Source organism: Nesoenas mayeri (genome assembly GCF_963082525.1).
Source record: "Nesoenas mayeri genome assembly, chromosome: Z".
In the NCBI taxonomy this organism is placed as follows: Eukaryota; Metazoa; Chordata; class Aves; order Columbiformes; family Columbidae; genus Nesoenas; species Nesoenas mayeri.
Window position 1 is genome coordinate 50,197,288 of NC_137542.1, and position 14,810 is coordinate 50,212,097.

Below are 14,810 nucleotides of genomic sequence, written 5' to 3' on the forward strand. Positions count from 1 at the left end.
ACCTGATAAAGGTATGAGTTCAAGCTCAAGCTTCCTTCAATGGAAGTAGTATCTTTTTCTTTCCCAGTATTTATAATATTAATCACAACTTATCTTGTCTGAAATTGGTTGGTGAAATCAAAAGTTATTATGGTAGGAAAGAAGAAATGAAGGGGTGACAGATGATCATCAGGATTATCTAGGAAATTACTGTTGGCTTGTAAAAATACAGACTGGGAGTTTTGTCCAACAGAATATTGGATGTACATAGTTAAAAGTTGGATCTTGATTTTAGGAGTGCTACGTGTCTGGGAAGGAATGCTAACTTATAAGATGGAGAGTGGAAAAAAATGTATCAATATGTTAAAGAGTTGCCATAGGTGTACATTGCTACTACTAAGAAATTAAGGAGTTTAGGAACAAATTTGTGAGGTTTAAAATGATTGCAGATCTATGATAGAAAGGGAAAAAGGATGGTAAGAGCAATTTTGTGATTAAGGAAGTAGAGGATGTGCAAGAAGCTAATCAGAACAGTCTAATGAGTATATGAACACTGATTGGAAGAAAATATATGTTTTTATAATGATAGTGTAGAAGAGAGATTTTTGCAATGCATTCTTACTTAGTATTGACATTCAGGCAAATGGAATAGAAGGGTCAGACAAATGCATATTAATAGTTTTCAACTGAACACCTGCACATGCCTTTCTCATATTTTGTCAGGAATGTAGTGATTATAATTTCATCATGGGTAAGAAGTGTTAGATTTTAGAACAAGATGCCTAGGGAAGTGGTGGAGTCACCACCCCTGGAGGGGTTTAAAAGATGTGGAGATGACATTCTTGGGGACATGGTTTAATGCCAGAGTTAAGTTATGGTTGGACTCAATGATCTTGAGGGTCTCTTCCAACCTAAGTTATTTTATGATTCCATGATTTTAGCATATTACCACACAGGGCATATTTGAATTCTACTTCAAAGAAGTGCAAAGAAATAAAGACAACTTAAGGCAACTTCCTTCAGTTCTGGATTATTGATTGTGGATGAGCACAAAAAAATTGAAATGTAGAACTAATTTTAAAAATTCTTTTTAGAATGAAGTTCCTGTTATGTAAATTTTAACATTCAATGTTTTGTTTTGTTTTGTTTTCCTGCGGCAGTTACAAACTCCCGAAACTAGTGGTCTAAAATATAAAAGCTTCTCTGTAGCAGTATGCTCAGCATCGCTATAATTAAACCTTCCTTGCATTGATTTACAGCCAGTCTTACTCTCAGAGGGGAGAGCACTTACTCATCGGCGAAGATGGCAGACCAGGGAAAGGTTTCAGGTTGGGAAACAGACGATTTCTGAACCTGATGTGACAAAGATTGAACGTGTGATACCGGGAATTAGGGGTGGCGGAGTTTAGGGAGTAAGAACCCGTTTTTAGCGCACCGCAAAGTTCTCGGTGAACTGAAGCGTGAGCAACTTTGCCACCTGCCGTCGCTTTGCAGTGCGAGTCCCTCCGGCAGGGAGTCACGTCCGGGCAGCAGCCACACTTCGGTGTGGTGCCGCCGGCTCCCTCGGCGCCAGGAAGGGAGAAAGAGCTCCCGGAGCGCCTGGGGAGGAGGCGGACTTGAGCAGCGACAAGGAGAGACCCCCCGCGCGCGCTCCTAGTCCCGGTTCTCCCCTGGGCCGGGCAGGGCCGGGCCGGGCACCCCGCCGCGCCCTCTCCCGCCTCCTGCACACCTCACTACACTCCCCGCGCCGATCCCAGCCCACTGCCAGCTCCGCTCCCCCCTGCGCTGGCTCCAGCCCGGCTTTAAATATTTCCGAGCGGGAAGCCAGCCCCTCTCCTCCGCTTCCTCCCCCTCTCCCCGCCTCCCCTCCCCAGTGGCCAGGAGGACTCGGCGGCGCGGCGGCCCCAGCCGCTCCCACACACGGGCGAGGGGCGGTGCGGCAGGAGCTGTCCAACTTTTCAGCACAGTTTCCCCGCCGCTGCCCGGAGGAAGGCGGCTGCCGCCGCCCCGGCCCGGCCACCCGCCCGCCGGCAGCATGGAGGCAGAGCACGGCAGCGGCAGCGGTTCGTCCGCGCTGCCCGGCAGCAGCGACGGCGCCGGCGGCAGTGACGGCGCCGGGGACAGCGGGAGTCTCAAAGCCCCCAAGCATTTGTGGCGGCATGAGCAGCAGCACTACCCGCCGCAGCTGCGGCAGCACCAGTTCCTTCAGCACCAGCAGCCCCCCGCCCCGCCGCCGCCGCCCGCCCAGCGGGGCCGCTGCCTGGCCGGGGCTCGCTTCAGGCACCGCGGCTACTCCGACACGGAGCGATACCTCTACTGCCGAGCCATGGACCGCGCCTCCTACGCCGTGGAGACCGGCCACCGGCCCGGCTTGAAGAAATCGCGGATGTCCTGGCCCTCCTCTTTCCAGGGACTGAGACGGTAGGAGAGGGCTTGGCCCACCACTCCGGCCGTGGGGGGTGGGGGGCCGCGGCGGCGTGGTGCCGTTCTCCCGCCCGCCATGGTTGCTCCGAGCCACGGGGAGGGGAGCCGGCGGGGGCCGCTGAGGTGTGGGCACAGTGGGACTCCCGTCCAACCGATCCCGCTCTTCCGGCGGGAAGAAGAAAGGGATGCCGCCTGGCTGCTGAGTCTCCGAAAGGGAGGTGGGGCCGGGCCGGGGTGCCGTGCTGGGGAGCCCGGGGAGGCAGGCTGCGTGGAGCGGGGCAACTCGCCTCTCCAGGGCCCTCGGGCCGGGCTCGCCTGAAGCGGGCGTAACTGAGGCACGTCGTCCCACACACGCCTGTCTGTGGGTGGAAAAGCAATAGCGAAACACGTGGGTGGGAGCAGGACCGCGCCTGTGCCAGCTCGGAACCGTGCGAGGGGCGGCTGACGCGGGGCGGCCGGTGGCCAGGGGCCTTGCGCTCCACCCGGGCTCCGCTTCCCTCCGCCGCCCCGCTCCGCCGCCCCGCTCCGCCGCCCCGCTCCGCCGCCCCGCTCCGCCGCCCCGCTCCGCCGCCCCGCTCCGCCGCCCCGCTCCGCCGCCCCGCTCCGCGCCGCTGCCTCCCCGGTGCTCCTCCTCGCTGGAGCTGCCCTTGCTGCCCGCGCTCCCGAGGAACCTACAGCGCTGGTGCCGAATGGGAAGGACGCAGATCATGTGCTGTGCGCACAAAGTTAAAATTATGAGAGCTCTTGGAGGTGGAAGACAGCCTGGCGAATCCAGGGTTGGGGTCTTGCCAGTTTGAATAGGCTTAGATGAGAAAATAGGCTAATGGTTTCTTAGCCAGAGGGAGGAGTCCGTCTTCTACTAGTCTATTGTTCCCTGTTAAATGAGCTGTAGATTTATTTTGCAGTGTATAGTTCACCAATGCCTATTTTGCCCTTGATGGCTATCACAGGCATCTGTCTGAAAATCAAATTCTCTGTCAAAATCAGTAGGATATTGTATTTGATCAATTTATTATTAGGTCTGCATTTTTAGTAGCTGGAATCTTTTAGTGGAAAGCCACATGCTTGTATTTGAATATTAAGTGGACATTGTGAATAAAGGGTTTATGGAGAGAATAGTGGGCAGAGAGACAATACTTACTACTCAGTTACTCTGTAGATTTTTGATTTTCTGGATAAGCAGATTTTTATAGCATTATATGCCCAATGAATAAATAATAGAATCCTTTCTGAATGAAGATTGCTTTGTGTGTTTCTGTGGTACAAACCGTATTCTTTATTATGGAGCCTTGGCTGTAGATCTGAGCAAGACGTACTTGAATATTCTCTGGCAGTGTTGGCTTTATTTCTACCTAACAATGCCTTCATTTCCACTTCATATATAATTGAGAAATAAAAAGAGGTTTTTCAGTTCTAAATTAGAACTACACTTTCACATCACTAATCTTCAAAATCCATCTTTTAATGTCTTTGGTTTTTACATAGCCATTATGTTGCTACACCTTTGTATCACTTGTGTGAACTCATGCTTGTCCAAAGTTAATGATGTTGAATTTTTCACTGTGTAAGATTTGAAAGAACAAATCATATGCTTCGAAAATGAACACATGTTCAATTTAAAGCTCTTTTCAATACATTCATTTTTCTTTATAGGAAAAACACAAGGTGTCTAGGGTTTTCATTCTCTAGGACTGAATGCATTTGTGTTTTCTGAATGCAAAGAAGTTAAACTTTTGTAAATTGTAATGGTTGATTTGAGTATATTCAGCAATATTCCATAAGCGATTAGATATTCAGGGGATAACAAGTCAAGGTGGAAAGGAGAAGTGCGCATTTTGTTGGTTTTGTTGTTACAGTTTTGGAACCATTTAAAAATTTTAAATTGCAATTCTTATGATGCCTGTTTAAATAGGAATTTAAAATCATCTGTGAACAAGTGTTTTTTTGTTTGTTTGTTTTAATTCCATTCTTTTATAAGTGGAACAACGCTATTTGGACAAGATATGCTGCTTTAAAATTAAGGGGAGTTCACTGGATTTTATTTTTATTTTATGTAATTAGCAAAAATGCTTCAGATGTGCCTCCTTTTTAGAACTACTAAAGCAAAGCAGAGTAAAGAAGATCAATAAAATTGACCACTCCATGACTTTCTTAGCAAAAATAAATTCTCATAGTTACACACTTTGAATGAAGCAAACAGCTATAATATGGAAACACAGACTGAACTGTAACAAATTGTTTTACAAATATGTTCAAGAAACATCAGAAAAGGGTGGTCTTTCCAGGACTTTCATTTCAAGTTCTGAATCAACTGCTTTTTTCATGGAAAGCAAAACAAAATACCTTCTTTGTATTCTTGCCAAAGCTTGCACCCTCACCTCCCCATTCTGTTAAAAAAAGACACAAGTCCTTTTTGAAGTATTTTTAATATTTACTGTTTTAATACTTCTCCCTTATTTAACCTGTTTGTCAGAAGAACATTTCTTAATTGATTCCCATGGATTTATTGTAGTCTAGGCTGATAAGCTTCTCTTTCAGATAACCCCGAATTACTTTGTATATAAGAGGGTGCGAAAAAATGTATACAGAACTGTAGATAAAACACATTATGTATGAGGTATAGTATTAAACATTAATGACTCAAATGTGCCAAAGTTATATGTATAGAATTATGTTTCCAGAATTTGTTTTGCTTTGCTCTAAAGATATCCTATTTCTTAAAACCTCACTGAAAATAATAAAGCAACAGTTAGGAAGCTGAATATATGACTTTGAAGTTTCTTCTATTTTAAGTTTGGCAGAAAGGTTGAAGAAACCTGTCAGTTATATTTTTCAAAAGAAATGAGAAGGAATTACATATGCTAAAATCAGAGTTATAACAGACTAGTGCATCTTTATTATCCAGACTGAAGAGAGTCAGCATGTAAAAGGCAAAATCAACCAGCAAATATTTTAAAATGAATGAGCTGAAAAACACAATATGCTTGTAGTTCAGAAAATGAAATACTGTTTGGAACCTTTTTAATGCTTATTCTTTATCCATATAATCACTAGTAACTTTGCACATAACTTATTTAGTACAGCATTATATTTCCTTCAAGGAATACCGTAGCATTTCATTACAATAGAATGATGTATCAGAATCCTTGACTGATATATTTTTTAGAAAATAAGATCATTTCTATATTTTCAAGTAAGAAGGTAAGTGCTTTGAACTCACATACACATGAGCTATGCAAAAGCCAGAGGAGTCAAGAAGATACCTGGGACCACCTGTGTTTTGTTTGTTTTTCCCATTTGTTTACTGTGTGGTCTTGGGCAAGCCAGTTAATTTCTCTCTGCACTGCTTTCTCACGTGTAAAATAAAAACATAAATGCAGTCATTACAGGTTTATGTTAAAGTGATTTTTTAGATAATAGAAAGAAAAGGTACTATGCAATAATAAATGCTACTAGTAGAATTGGAAAATAAGTACTTCAACTCAAATAATTTTCCAGTCGATAGTGCAAAAGCATTCAGTATAATAGGTTGAACTAATGTTCTGGTTATCTTCAAAAATTTCAGGTACCTCTATGGGCATCTCATATAGCTATCGTTATTGCACAGTCTGTATTCAGAATTTAGTTGTTTAAAAAACAAAACAAAACAAAACAAAACAGGATTTTTAAATGTCATTAGTCATATGTCAATTAAATAATCTTGCCATATCATCTTTCTATGTTCTATTTTTCATTACTGAAATTTCAGACAGGAAAAAATAGAGAAGAAATGCCATCAGTCCTAATTCCACTGGTCATGGAATTTCCCAAGATGCTGTATCTTTAATCTCTTAGACTTTAGATATCTTTTTATCAGGTTTCCCAGCCATTCATTTTTTTTCACCATAGGTCTCCTGTAAATTTTGTCTTGTGTGATTTACAGGTCTAGGCTTCTGGACAAAACCAACTTTTGGCTATATTTACACATAAGCAGTTGCACAAAGGTGAGGCAACATTAACCTTTTGCAATTTAGTAATCCTGGTGCTTGTTCCCTAAGGCTGCTTATTTTAAAACTGTACTTTGATAAGTGGTTGTTAAAATTTGTTGCTGTCCAAACAATCTACTTCCCCTCCCTTTCCACTCTTCGTGTGCGGCTAGGTCTAACCAGGTAGCACCCACCACTATGTTGCTTACATGTGGAGATTGCTCCCAAGTATTAGTTTTTTCTTGAATTGTCAATCTTGTCCTCATACTACACAATAAAGGGTTAAGAAACCAAAATATCATCCACGATTGAATGCAGCATAATATTTCAGTGTCCCAGAGGCTTTATTCTCCGTTAGGAGAAGAAAGGAGTCTTATGTTAGTTTCTTGACTTTCTGAAGTCTGGGATACTGTATGATGCTGTAATATTAATAGCTGAGCTAGATAAGACCTTGGTTTCTGTAGCTACAAACAGAGCCCTTGGAAAAATAATGGTGCCTCTGCAAATCTTGGCAAATGGCTGTTACGTGTTCCCTTAAAATGCTCACTTCTTTCCATCCTAAACCCCATTCTTTTCTCCTGCTGGGTCTAAAAAGCTGCTCTTGATCTGTTATGTCCTAACTACTTCCACATAACCTGAGGAAAGGGAAGATGAGTGTTTTCCAGCTTACAGGCCAGTAGAAAATGCTCTCAGAATTTAATAGCAGTCTCTAATTAAGAATTTTGTTGTTTACTTGTCTGGCAGTGTTTTATTGCTTTGTTTACTACTGAGTGGAACTGGCACCCAAGATGTTACAATAATTGGCATATGCTAGCTCTCCTTCAAAGATACAAATAATATTTACAACTTAGTAAAAATTGTTGGATTAATATTATTTATGAATTGTTCATAAATACAAATTAAATAAGAAACTCATATTGTCAAATGTTTTCAATAACTTACTATAATTGCCTTATTTTCATGTTTGTTTCAAAAGGCTTCCATCTTTGGATTGTTAGAGTTCTTTAGAGTTTTTCATTTTCATGGTGTTGGAAATTGTAAAAATACTGGCTTTTAAAATTCACATATTAGAGCATGGTTGTTTTAGTATGAATGTTGCTGCAGATGAATGGTGCCAAGATCCTGATTTAGTGAGTACGGAAACCTAGTAATTTAGCAGGACAAGCCCATCATAATCAAATAGTAATTAGTCAGGACTTTAACACCTTAAAATTATTAACAAAACTATTGAATGTATTTCTGGATAGGAACTACGTATGCAGTTTTTCTTTTAGCATTTTAAAAATAAGTTTTAGTATAGCTACATTATTCGAGTATTAGTAGAGATGTCTGTCCGAGAAGTGGTGATGTGAAGGAACATACAGAGCCATGTGTCAACTCTGTGGCACTCAGCTGATATTGTAAGTGTCTCTCTCATCGAGACTCCAGGTGCACAGCTGAGGGGTAATTTATCTTGGAATTTTGCTTAAAACACTGAAGGAACCTGAGTGAATTTCTTATGAAAGTTATCTTAAATAAAGTTACGTAATTTTAACTACATGGTGTTCCTCCATTAGAGTAGGCTTTAGAGCTAGCAGATGATTGGAAAACCTGTGAGATTATGTTGATGTGTTAAAAGTGCAAATGAGATAGGGAGCTGGGAATGTGTAGGTCCAAAAGCAAGGCAGAACTGTTTGACTGCTAAATAGATCATCTTGGTGGATAAGTTCTAAGACTGAATTTTTTGCTAGTGGAAGGCAAGAGTTTCATGAAGAGAGGGTGTTAGACAAATTCCATGTCACTTGATAGAATGATTTGAAAGAGGGTTGGTATGTACCAACATGAAGAATGTTAACTTTCTTTGCCAGTTTAGCCAATATGAGGTATATTGCAGGTCTAGAAAAGAAGGGCGTTGCTAGAAGAATTTATTCTTGTGAACAAGAATGTGACTTATTTCTGAGAAAAAGTGTTGTTTTTGGTAACGTGGCGGATCACTACCATGTCTGGATGAAATTCAAAGCTCTTCTGATGATCTAGAGAATCTACATTTAGTGATGCTTGTTTGTACTGCATATTTAAAGGTGATAATAACTTTTTCTTATAGGAATGAAAATGTAGAGGTAAGATATTAAATTCTTTTGATGTTTTTCTGAGTGCAACAATCTTGTAATGAACATAATTTCCTTGATGTATTAAGGCCTTACGTTATGTATAGCAAAGGTTACAGGAACGAAGCAATTTCTTTCAGTTCCTAGTAGCTAGGAGTTGCCCCACTATTGTTCATGCCCCCAGTTCTTTTCAGTTGCATCTGTCCCTTCTCCTGTGTCTTCCCAATGACTTAGCATGTCCTGCTGTGAAGATTTCAAACTATCCATTTAGTTTAATAATGCAGCTGCTGTTACATATAAATACCTATCTTGTTCCAGTTATTTTAAATAAGTCTATATTACAGTATTACACTACAGTATTTGCACCATAGTTTCTGAGTACCTTCTAGTACATTAAAGAAAAATAACTACAGACTCATGATAAATAAGACAACTTCACACACTCAGTTAACTTAGTATATGCCTATAAATTTGAAAGGGCCAAAGGAAAATAAGGACATATAGCATTATAGAATCATGGAATCTTAGAGTGATTTAGGTTAGAAGGAGCTTCTGGAGGTCACCTGGTCCAGCAACTGCTTAAAGCAGGTCTGTTCTGAGCAGTTGGCTCAGTGCTGTGTCCAGTTCAGTCTTGAACACTCCCAAAGATGTAAGCTTCACAGCCTCTCTGGACAAACTATTCCAGGATTTGACCACTTCATAGTAGGAGATTTTTCCAATATCTAAGCAGGATTTACTACGTTCTGACTTGGGTCTTTTGCTTTACATCATATGACTGTGCACCTCTGAGAGGCTGGCTCCGTCTTCTTCGTACTCTCTCTCTGATCAGGGAGGTAGCACAGAACCAAGCATAATTCTCCAGGTGCAGCCTCGCAAGTGCTGAATATCAATTCCACAGGCCAAGTGGAAAGTCTAGTACTGGAAGTGTTGTTTTCCACTGCTGTAATTAGAGACATGATTCTAGGAATGACTGGATGCTTAGGTAGATGAGTTTGCATAGAATATCCCTTCACTCTGTTTTTCCTTGTGGGGGACCTGTAGTTTCTTTTATTTTTTTTTTCTCAAATTTCAGGGAGAGAGACCTACTACAAGAATATTCAGGGGGAAAAAAGAGGGAAAAGAACAATGCCTTCCTATCAAATAGTTTGTTGGGGAATTTAGTGTCCCTCAGAATTGCGGTGAATATTGCCATTCTTGCCTCTTCTACCTTGACCCAAGCTGATCTAAGGTCATTCAGCTTCAGACAGGAAAAAAACCATGGTGGGAATGGTTTGCTTGAGGGACAGCCAGACCTCTTTCCAATTCCAGAAATTAAAACACTTGAGAACAAAATTCCCTGGAAAATTTCTTCTAGACTCTACAGTGTAGAAAAACTGTAAAGCTCATCTAAAACAACAGCAGAACAGCAGAAGGCTATAGAGGAAAAAAAAGCAAAAATCTACAATCTTTGAGGTCTTAAAAATAACTGGAAACCTCAATATATTTGGAATAATAGCTTAGCTTAGTTTTGTTACTCCTCCTGTACCAAAGTCTTAGGTCTTAATTGCCACAGGGAGGTAAAAGTGTGAAATGAGCCCTTGATCATACATGAAGGGACTAATCAAAACCACCACATTAAAAATAATTGTGTAAAAAGTTATTTGGATGTGTATTTAAACACATATATACAAAGACAGCTAAAACATATTCAATTACAGGGATATAAGTCCAGCTGTTGAATTTATTGTTCAGCGAGGCAATGAATAATACCAGTTTATATTAAATCTAGAGAGCAGAGTTTCAGGAGAATATAAAGAGCTGCAAAGCCATGCTCAAAGGATCTGCAAGTTCATGAGGCAAAGCGTATTTTCCACTCCCCTAGGATATGTTATAATAGATGGACAAAATTTTCCTGTCAGATGTTGAGACTGAGAAATCACTGGATGGACATCACTCAGTTATCACCACAGGTTATCACACCTATGTTTTGGAATGTGGTCATGTTCACTTGTTTACAGCAGCTGATCATAAAAAGTGGTGAGAGTGAGAGCAGATGCTATTAAAATTACCTTTCAAGTTTTAGACATGTTCATAATAGACCTATTATTAGGTCTAAACTCACAAGTTTAGGTTAAATTAAGCAACTTATTTGTTTATTTGTTTTTCTCTCTGCTTGAAAAATATAATAGCACCAGGGAGTTCAAGGCAACAGTTGAATCCTCAAGAAACAGCAAAGAGACTTTTTACAGAAGTGAATGAAGGTGCTACTAGCAAGAAAATGTGGTAGTAAATGGAAGGAGGATAAATAGTCTGCTGAAGAGTTCTACTCATTTTTATATCAAAAATACCACAGCTGTAAGACGGAGATGCTTTTTTGCAGATGCATTTGTTCGTGCATGCCTTCTCTCTTAGACACTCAGGGTATCATTAAATAACACAGTAGTAACGTCCCATCTAATGGTAGGATAATGATATAAAGGACTGGTACATGTACACGTGCTTAAGGAGCTGATGTTGATTTCATTTCCCTCTGTCCACTTATAAACCTTAGAATATCAACAACTCACATTTCTCTATACACCAATGTTCTAGGATTTTTTGAGCATAATCTGTACTTGGCTGTGAGAATAAAAACAGTTTACACTTAAGATAGGTGTTTTGATATATTTACATTGTTTATAGGCATTCCCATATGTGAGGAGGAGAATGCCTCTGTGATGTTTAGCATTACAGAAATTTCACTGAAGATCCATCTCATTTTCAGCATTTAACAATGACTAGATACTGACTACCGTAAAAAAAAATGACTTGGGTGATCATACGGATTTCTGTTTACCATTAGTGTGGTTCAACAAATTGCAAAATAAACTGGTAGTTTTAACAAATAATAACAATCTGAGTACACTAAGAAAGAAAGATATTGGATGAGAGAGGTACAAATGCATTTGAGCAAACAAAGCCCACCTCTAAAACTTCACCAAAATTGTCTGGCAAGTCTCTCCATCTCTTGGCCACTTTTCTAACTAACTTCCATCAATCTATTGCTACAGTGATTCATTGACTTTCTTTAGGAACTAAACAAATTTACCCTCATACTTACTGGCTATAAACCAGTAACAAGAAATGTAGTCACCTGGGAAATGTACATTTTAATACCGTCACCAACAGAGTAGTTTACGTGTATGGCAGGAGATTGTGCTGAGAAAGTAGTTTTCCTCCCACCTCATACTGCCAGAAACTCTATGTGTCATCGTGAAAATAAAAATAAGCTAGTTTACTCTATTGATCTTTTGAAGACTAGCAGAGTTCCTTGAATTAAGGAGGATTTCATGTTTACCGTCTGTTTTTCTTCTGGAAAAGCTCTGCAGTATTTCAAAAACTACAAGTTACTTTCTGTGAAAGGCATAGCAGGCCTTTTATTTACACATTTTAAAAATGTATAGCAAAAATATCTTGTTTTCTATTTATCGTCTTAGAATCAGAAAGCTGGAAGATACAGCGGAAACTGCTATACCTGTGTCAGATCTTTTTCTTTTTTTTTTTTTCTTTTTTCTTCTTTTTCCATATTTTTAGACTTATAATCTAACTGCTCCTTTCTTCTACACACTTTCCAGTTTTCATCCATACCTTTCATTATGTAACATGTCCAAAACTGATAAAACCCTTCAGCTAAGGAAATGCTATGAGTGGACAGTGCAGAAGTGTAGCTCAAGGATTCTGCAGGTTATGCTGCTGTTTATCCTAGTTTGATGATTGACTTTTTTCCAACAGCCTGACTATATTGCATCATAATCAGTGTCTAATGCGCAGTAACCCTAAATACTTTTCAACAGCATTCTATCTTATCTAATTCTTATTTTGCAGTTGGGCAATTTCCCCCAGTTGTAAGTTCCTGCAAATCCAGTAATTATAGAGATCAAGTATTTCCTTGAGCTCACGAAGCATGAAAAATGACTATAATTAAACATGTTTATTTTTATAATGTAACTTGTAGTATAGGGTCAGTAGGAAGCCCTATTAGATTGCTAAAACTTTTGATGCAACATTTAATGTTCTATAAATAACCAGAAGAAAAGCTTGTGACTTGATAATCCCATTGAAATAACAAGCAAATATTGAGGCTGTAGTAATAGAAGTGTTAGTGTAATATGAACTATAGTGTAGTATAAAAATAAAATATAAGGTGTTTGTTGGTTTTTTTTTTAAATGACAGAGGCATACTCAAAGAAAACAACGTAAGGAAGTAACTTAAAGTGCCTTTTTCCTTGGGGTGAAGTATGCAGCAAAAAAACCCCACTATTTATTGTGAAATTCTTATGTTGGTTAAATAATGCATCAGAAAATACCAGTCAGGCATCAGTCAGACATAACTGACTAATCATTACCTGGGTCACACTTACAAGCAAAACTGTATCAGCAAAGCTTCTATAGTAAACTTTTTATATGCTTATCCAGAATGTACATTAAATATTTTTTGACCTAATTAACTTTTAGTGACTATAAACATGATTGAAAAATTTATAATGGAATCCGGGAAGAACAGAAGAAGAAAATTATCAGATCTGGCAAATATTTTTTATATATATTTTTTAGAAAACTTTTATGACCAAAATGTGTATTCTAATATTTGATTCTACCTCTGTTTAAAGAATACCTTTTTTATAAATGTATTTCTGCACTTAGCAAGTGTAAGGAATCTTAAAGTGTGATTTGAAAAGGTCAGAAAGAAAAATTTGGTTTGAGTCATCAATAACAAAACAGAGAAAAAAGAAATTAAACCAGTACAGAAAATGAGACTGAAACCCACATGTACAATTTCTGCTCTTGCAATCATATAATGTTTTTTTTTTAACCTGTGGTGCACAGGTAGGAAATCAGGTGAGAAATTACACATAAGTAGATGTCAATTAATTTCATTTCACAGAACTTACTGAATTTGATTCTTGCTTTAGACACATCTGCTTGTTCAAGATTGTACATTATTACCATGAACCAAACAGTGAACGGTAAATGCTGTGTTTCCTCCTCTGCCTCCCCTTTGAGCTATGTGTAATAATCTAATTGAAGTCTGAATTTCATTTAACTTTGCCTTCTTAGACTTTGCAACAGGAAGGTGATAAGGCTGAGAGATTCCAGAGCATTGCTGTCTTTACAAGCTTATTTAGTAGGAGAAAAACTCTACTGTTAGTACTAAAAAGATCTTCAGCTTAATATGAGCCTTAACATTGCTCAAATTCAACTTTATGACTTGTTTGCCCGTGTCACCAAAAGAAACAAAAGAGAGGTATATGGTACAATTCAAACAGTCCTAATATTTTTCAACTATATAATTTTATTCAGATAAGCTAAATGGTTTTTCAAGGTGCTGCTTTGTGACAGCAGTGATTACAGTCATTAGCAGCATGATATGAAGGACTGAACACGTTTGATATGAAGGATATCAAATTCTAATACCAATTTACCCCGTTCTTGCTATATCTCAAATGTATTCAAGTCTGAATTTTTATTTAAGTCTTCCAAATTTTTTGATGCTCCAGTTTTACCCTAATGTGAAGTTAAAAAACAAACAAACAAACAAACAAAACCCACAATATATTATTATTTTAGAGGGAAAAAACACAACTCTAAATTGAAACCATTAGTGAAAATCAGTAATGAATATTTGAAGATAAACTTCCTCATGTTCCCAAAAGCTGGAAGTAATCTGGGTTTAGCAAGTGCTTGTTTAAAAAACCCTGGATCAAATTCTTTCTTTTGTCAAAATAAGATTAAAGTGCACAGCATCTTCAAGGGTAGACCACAGTTCTGCAGTCCTGTGCCTTGTGTTGACTTCCTAAGTGAATGGAGCTAAGTTCCTGTGTGTCTCATCCCTACTTTTATAGTATCTTGGCTATAAGAGAGGATATGTCCACCTGTATCAAATCTTTCCTTATATGTGAAAACCCAGTAAGAATACCCAATATGTATCTGAAGACGTGTTCCTCAGCAAGAAAAAAGTTATTTACAGATAGACTTAGGTAATGTTACTGTTCTGTTTTCAAAGTTCTTACTGCAATACGAAACTACACCACTTGAGCAGACTTTGTAAAACAAAACTGAGCTGATGGATCTTGAGCAATTTGGGAATGTTCAATTTTCTATCTATTATTCTGGGCAATAATGATGATTAACCAATTGTGCATTAAACATACACCATATTCCTTGCTCCTAAGAAATGACTTTATTCTGGGAGTTACATAGCTATTTTAGTTTATAGCATGATCGTGTTAACGTTAAAGATGTTAGCAGAGAGAAAAGAATATGTTACTTTCACAATACTTAATTTCCCAGCTGGATATTTGAGCTTTAATTTCACTCCTGATTATATTGTTCTCAA

The 14,810-nt window shown here is 39.1% G+C and overlaps 1 protein-coding gene across 2 annotated transcripts in view; it reads left to right on the forward strand.

The window, feature by feature from the left end:
- The window catches only part of PDE4D (phosphodiesterase 4D), a gene marked incomplete at its 5' end in the record, with an annotated part of 511,345 nt that overhangs the window by 102,863 nt on the left and 393,672 nt on the right, over positions 1 to 14,810 (forward strand). The window contains one exon of one of the 2 annotated variants that reach the window (XM_080363170.1): positions 2,015 to 2,400. The exons of the other annotated variant lie outside the window; for it this stretch is intronic. Coding sequence (XP_080219296.1) covers positions 2,015 to 2,400 — 386 coding nt within the window. Of the gene's footprint in view, positions 1 to 2,014; positions 2,401 to 14,810 lie in introns of those variants that run through there. 2 annotated transcript variants of the gene reach the window in all.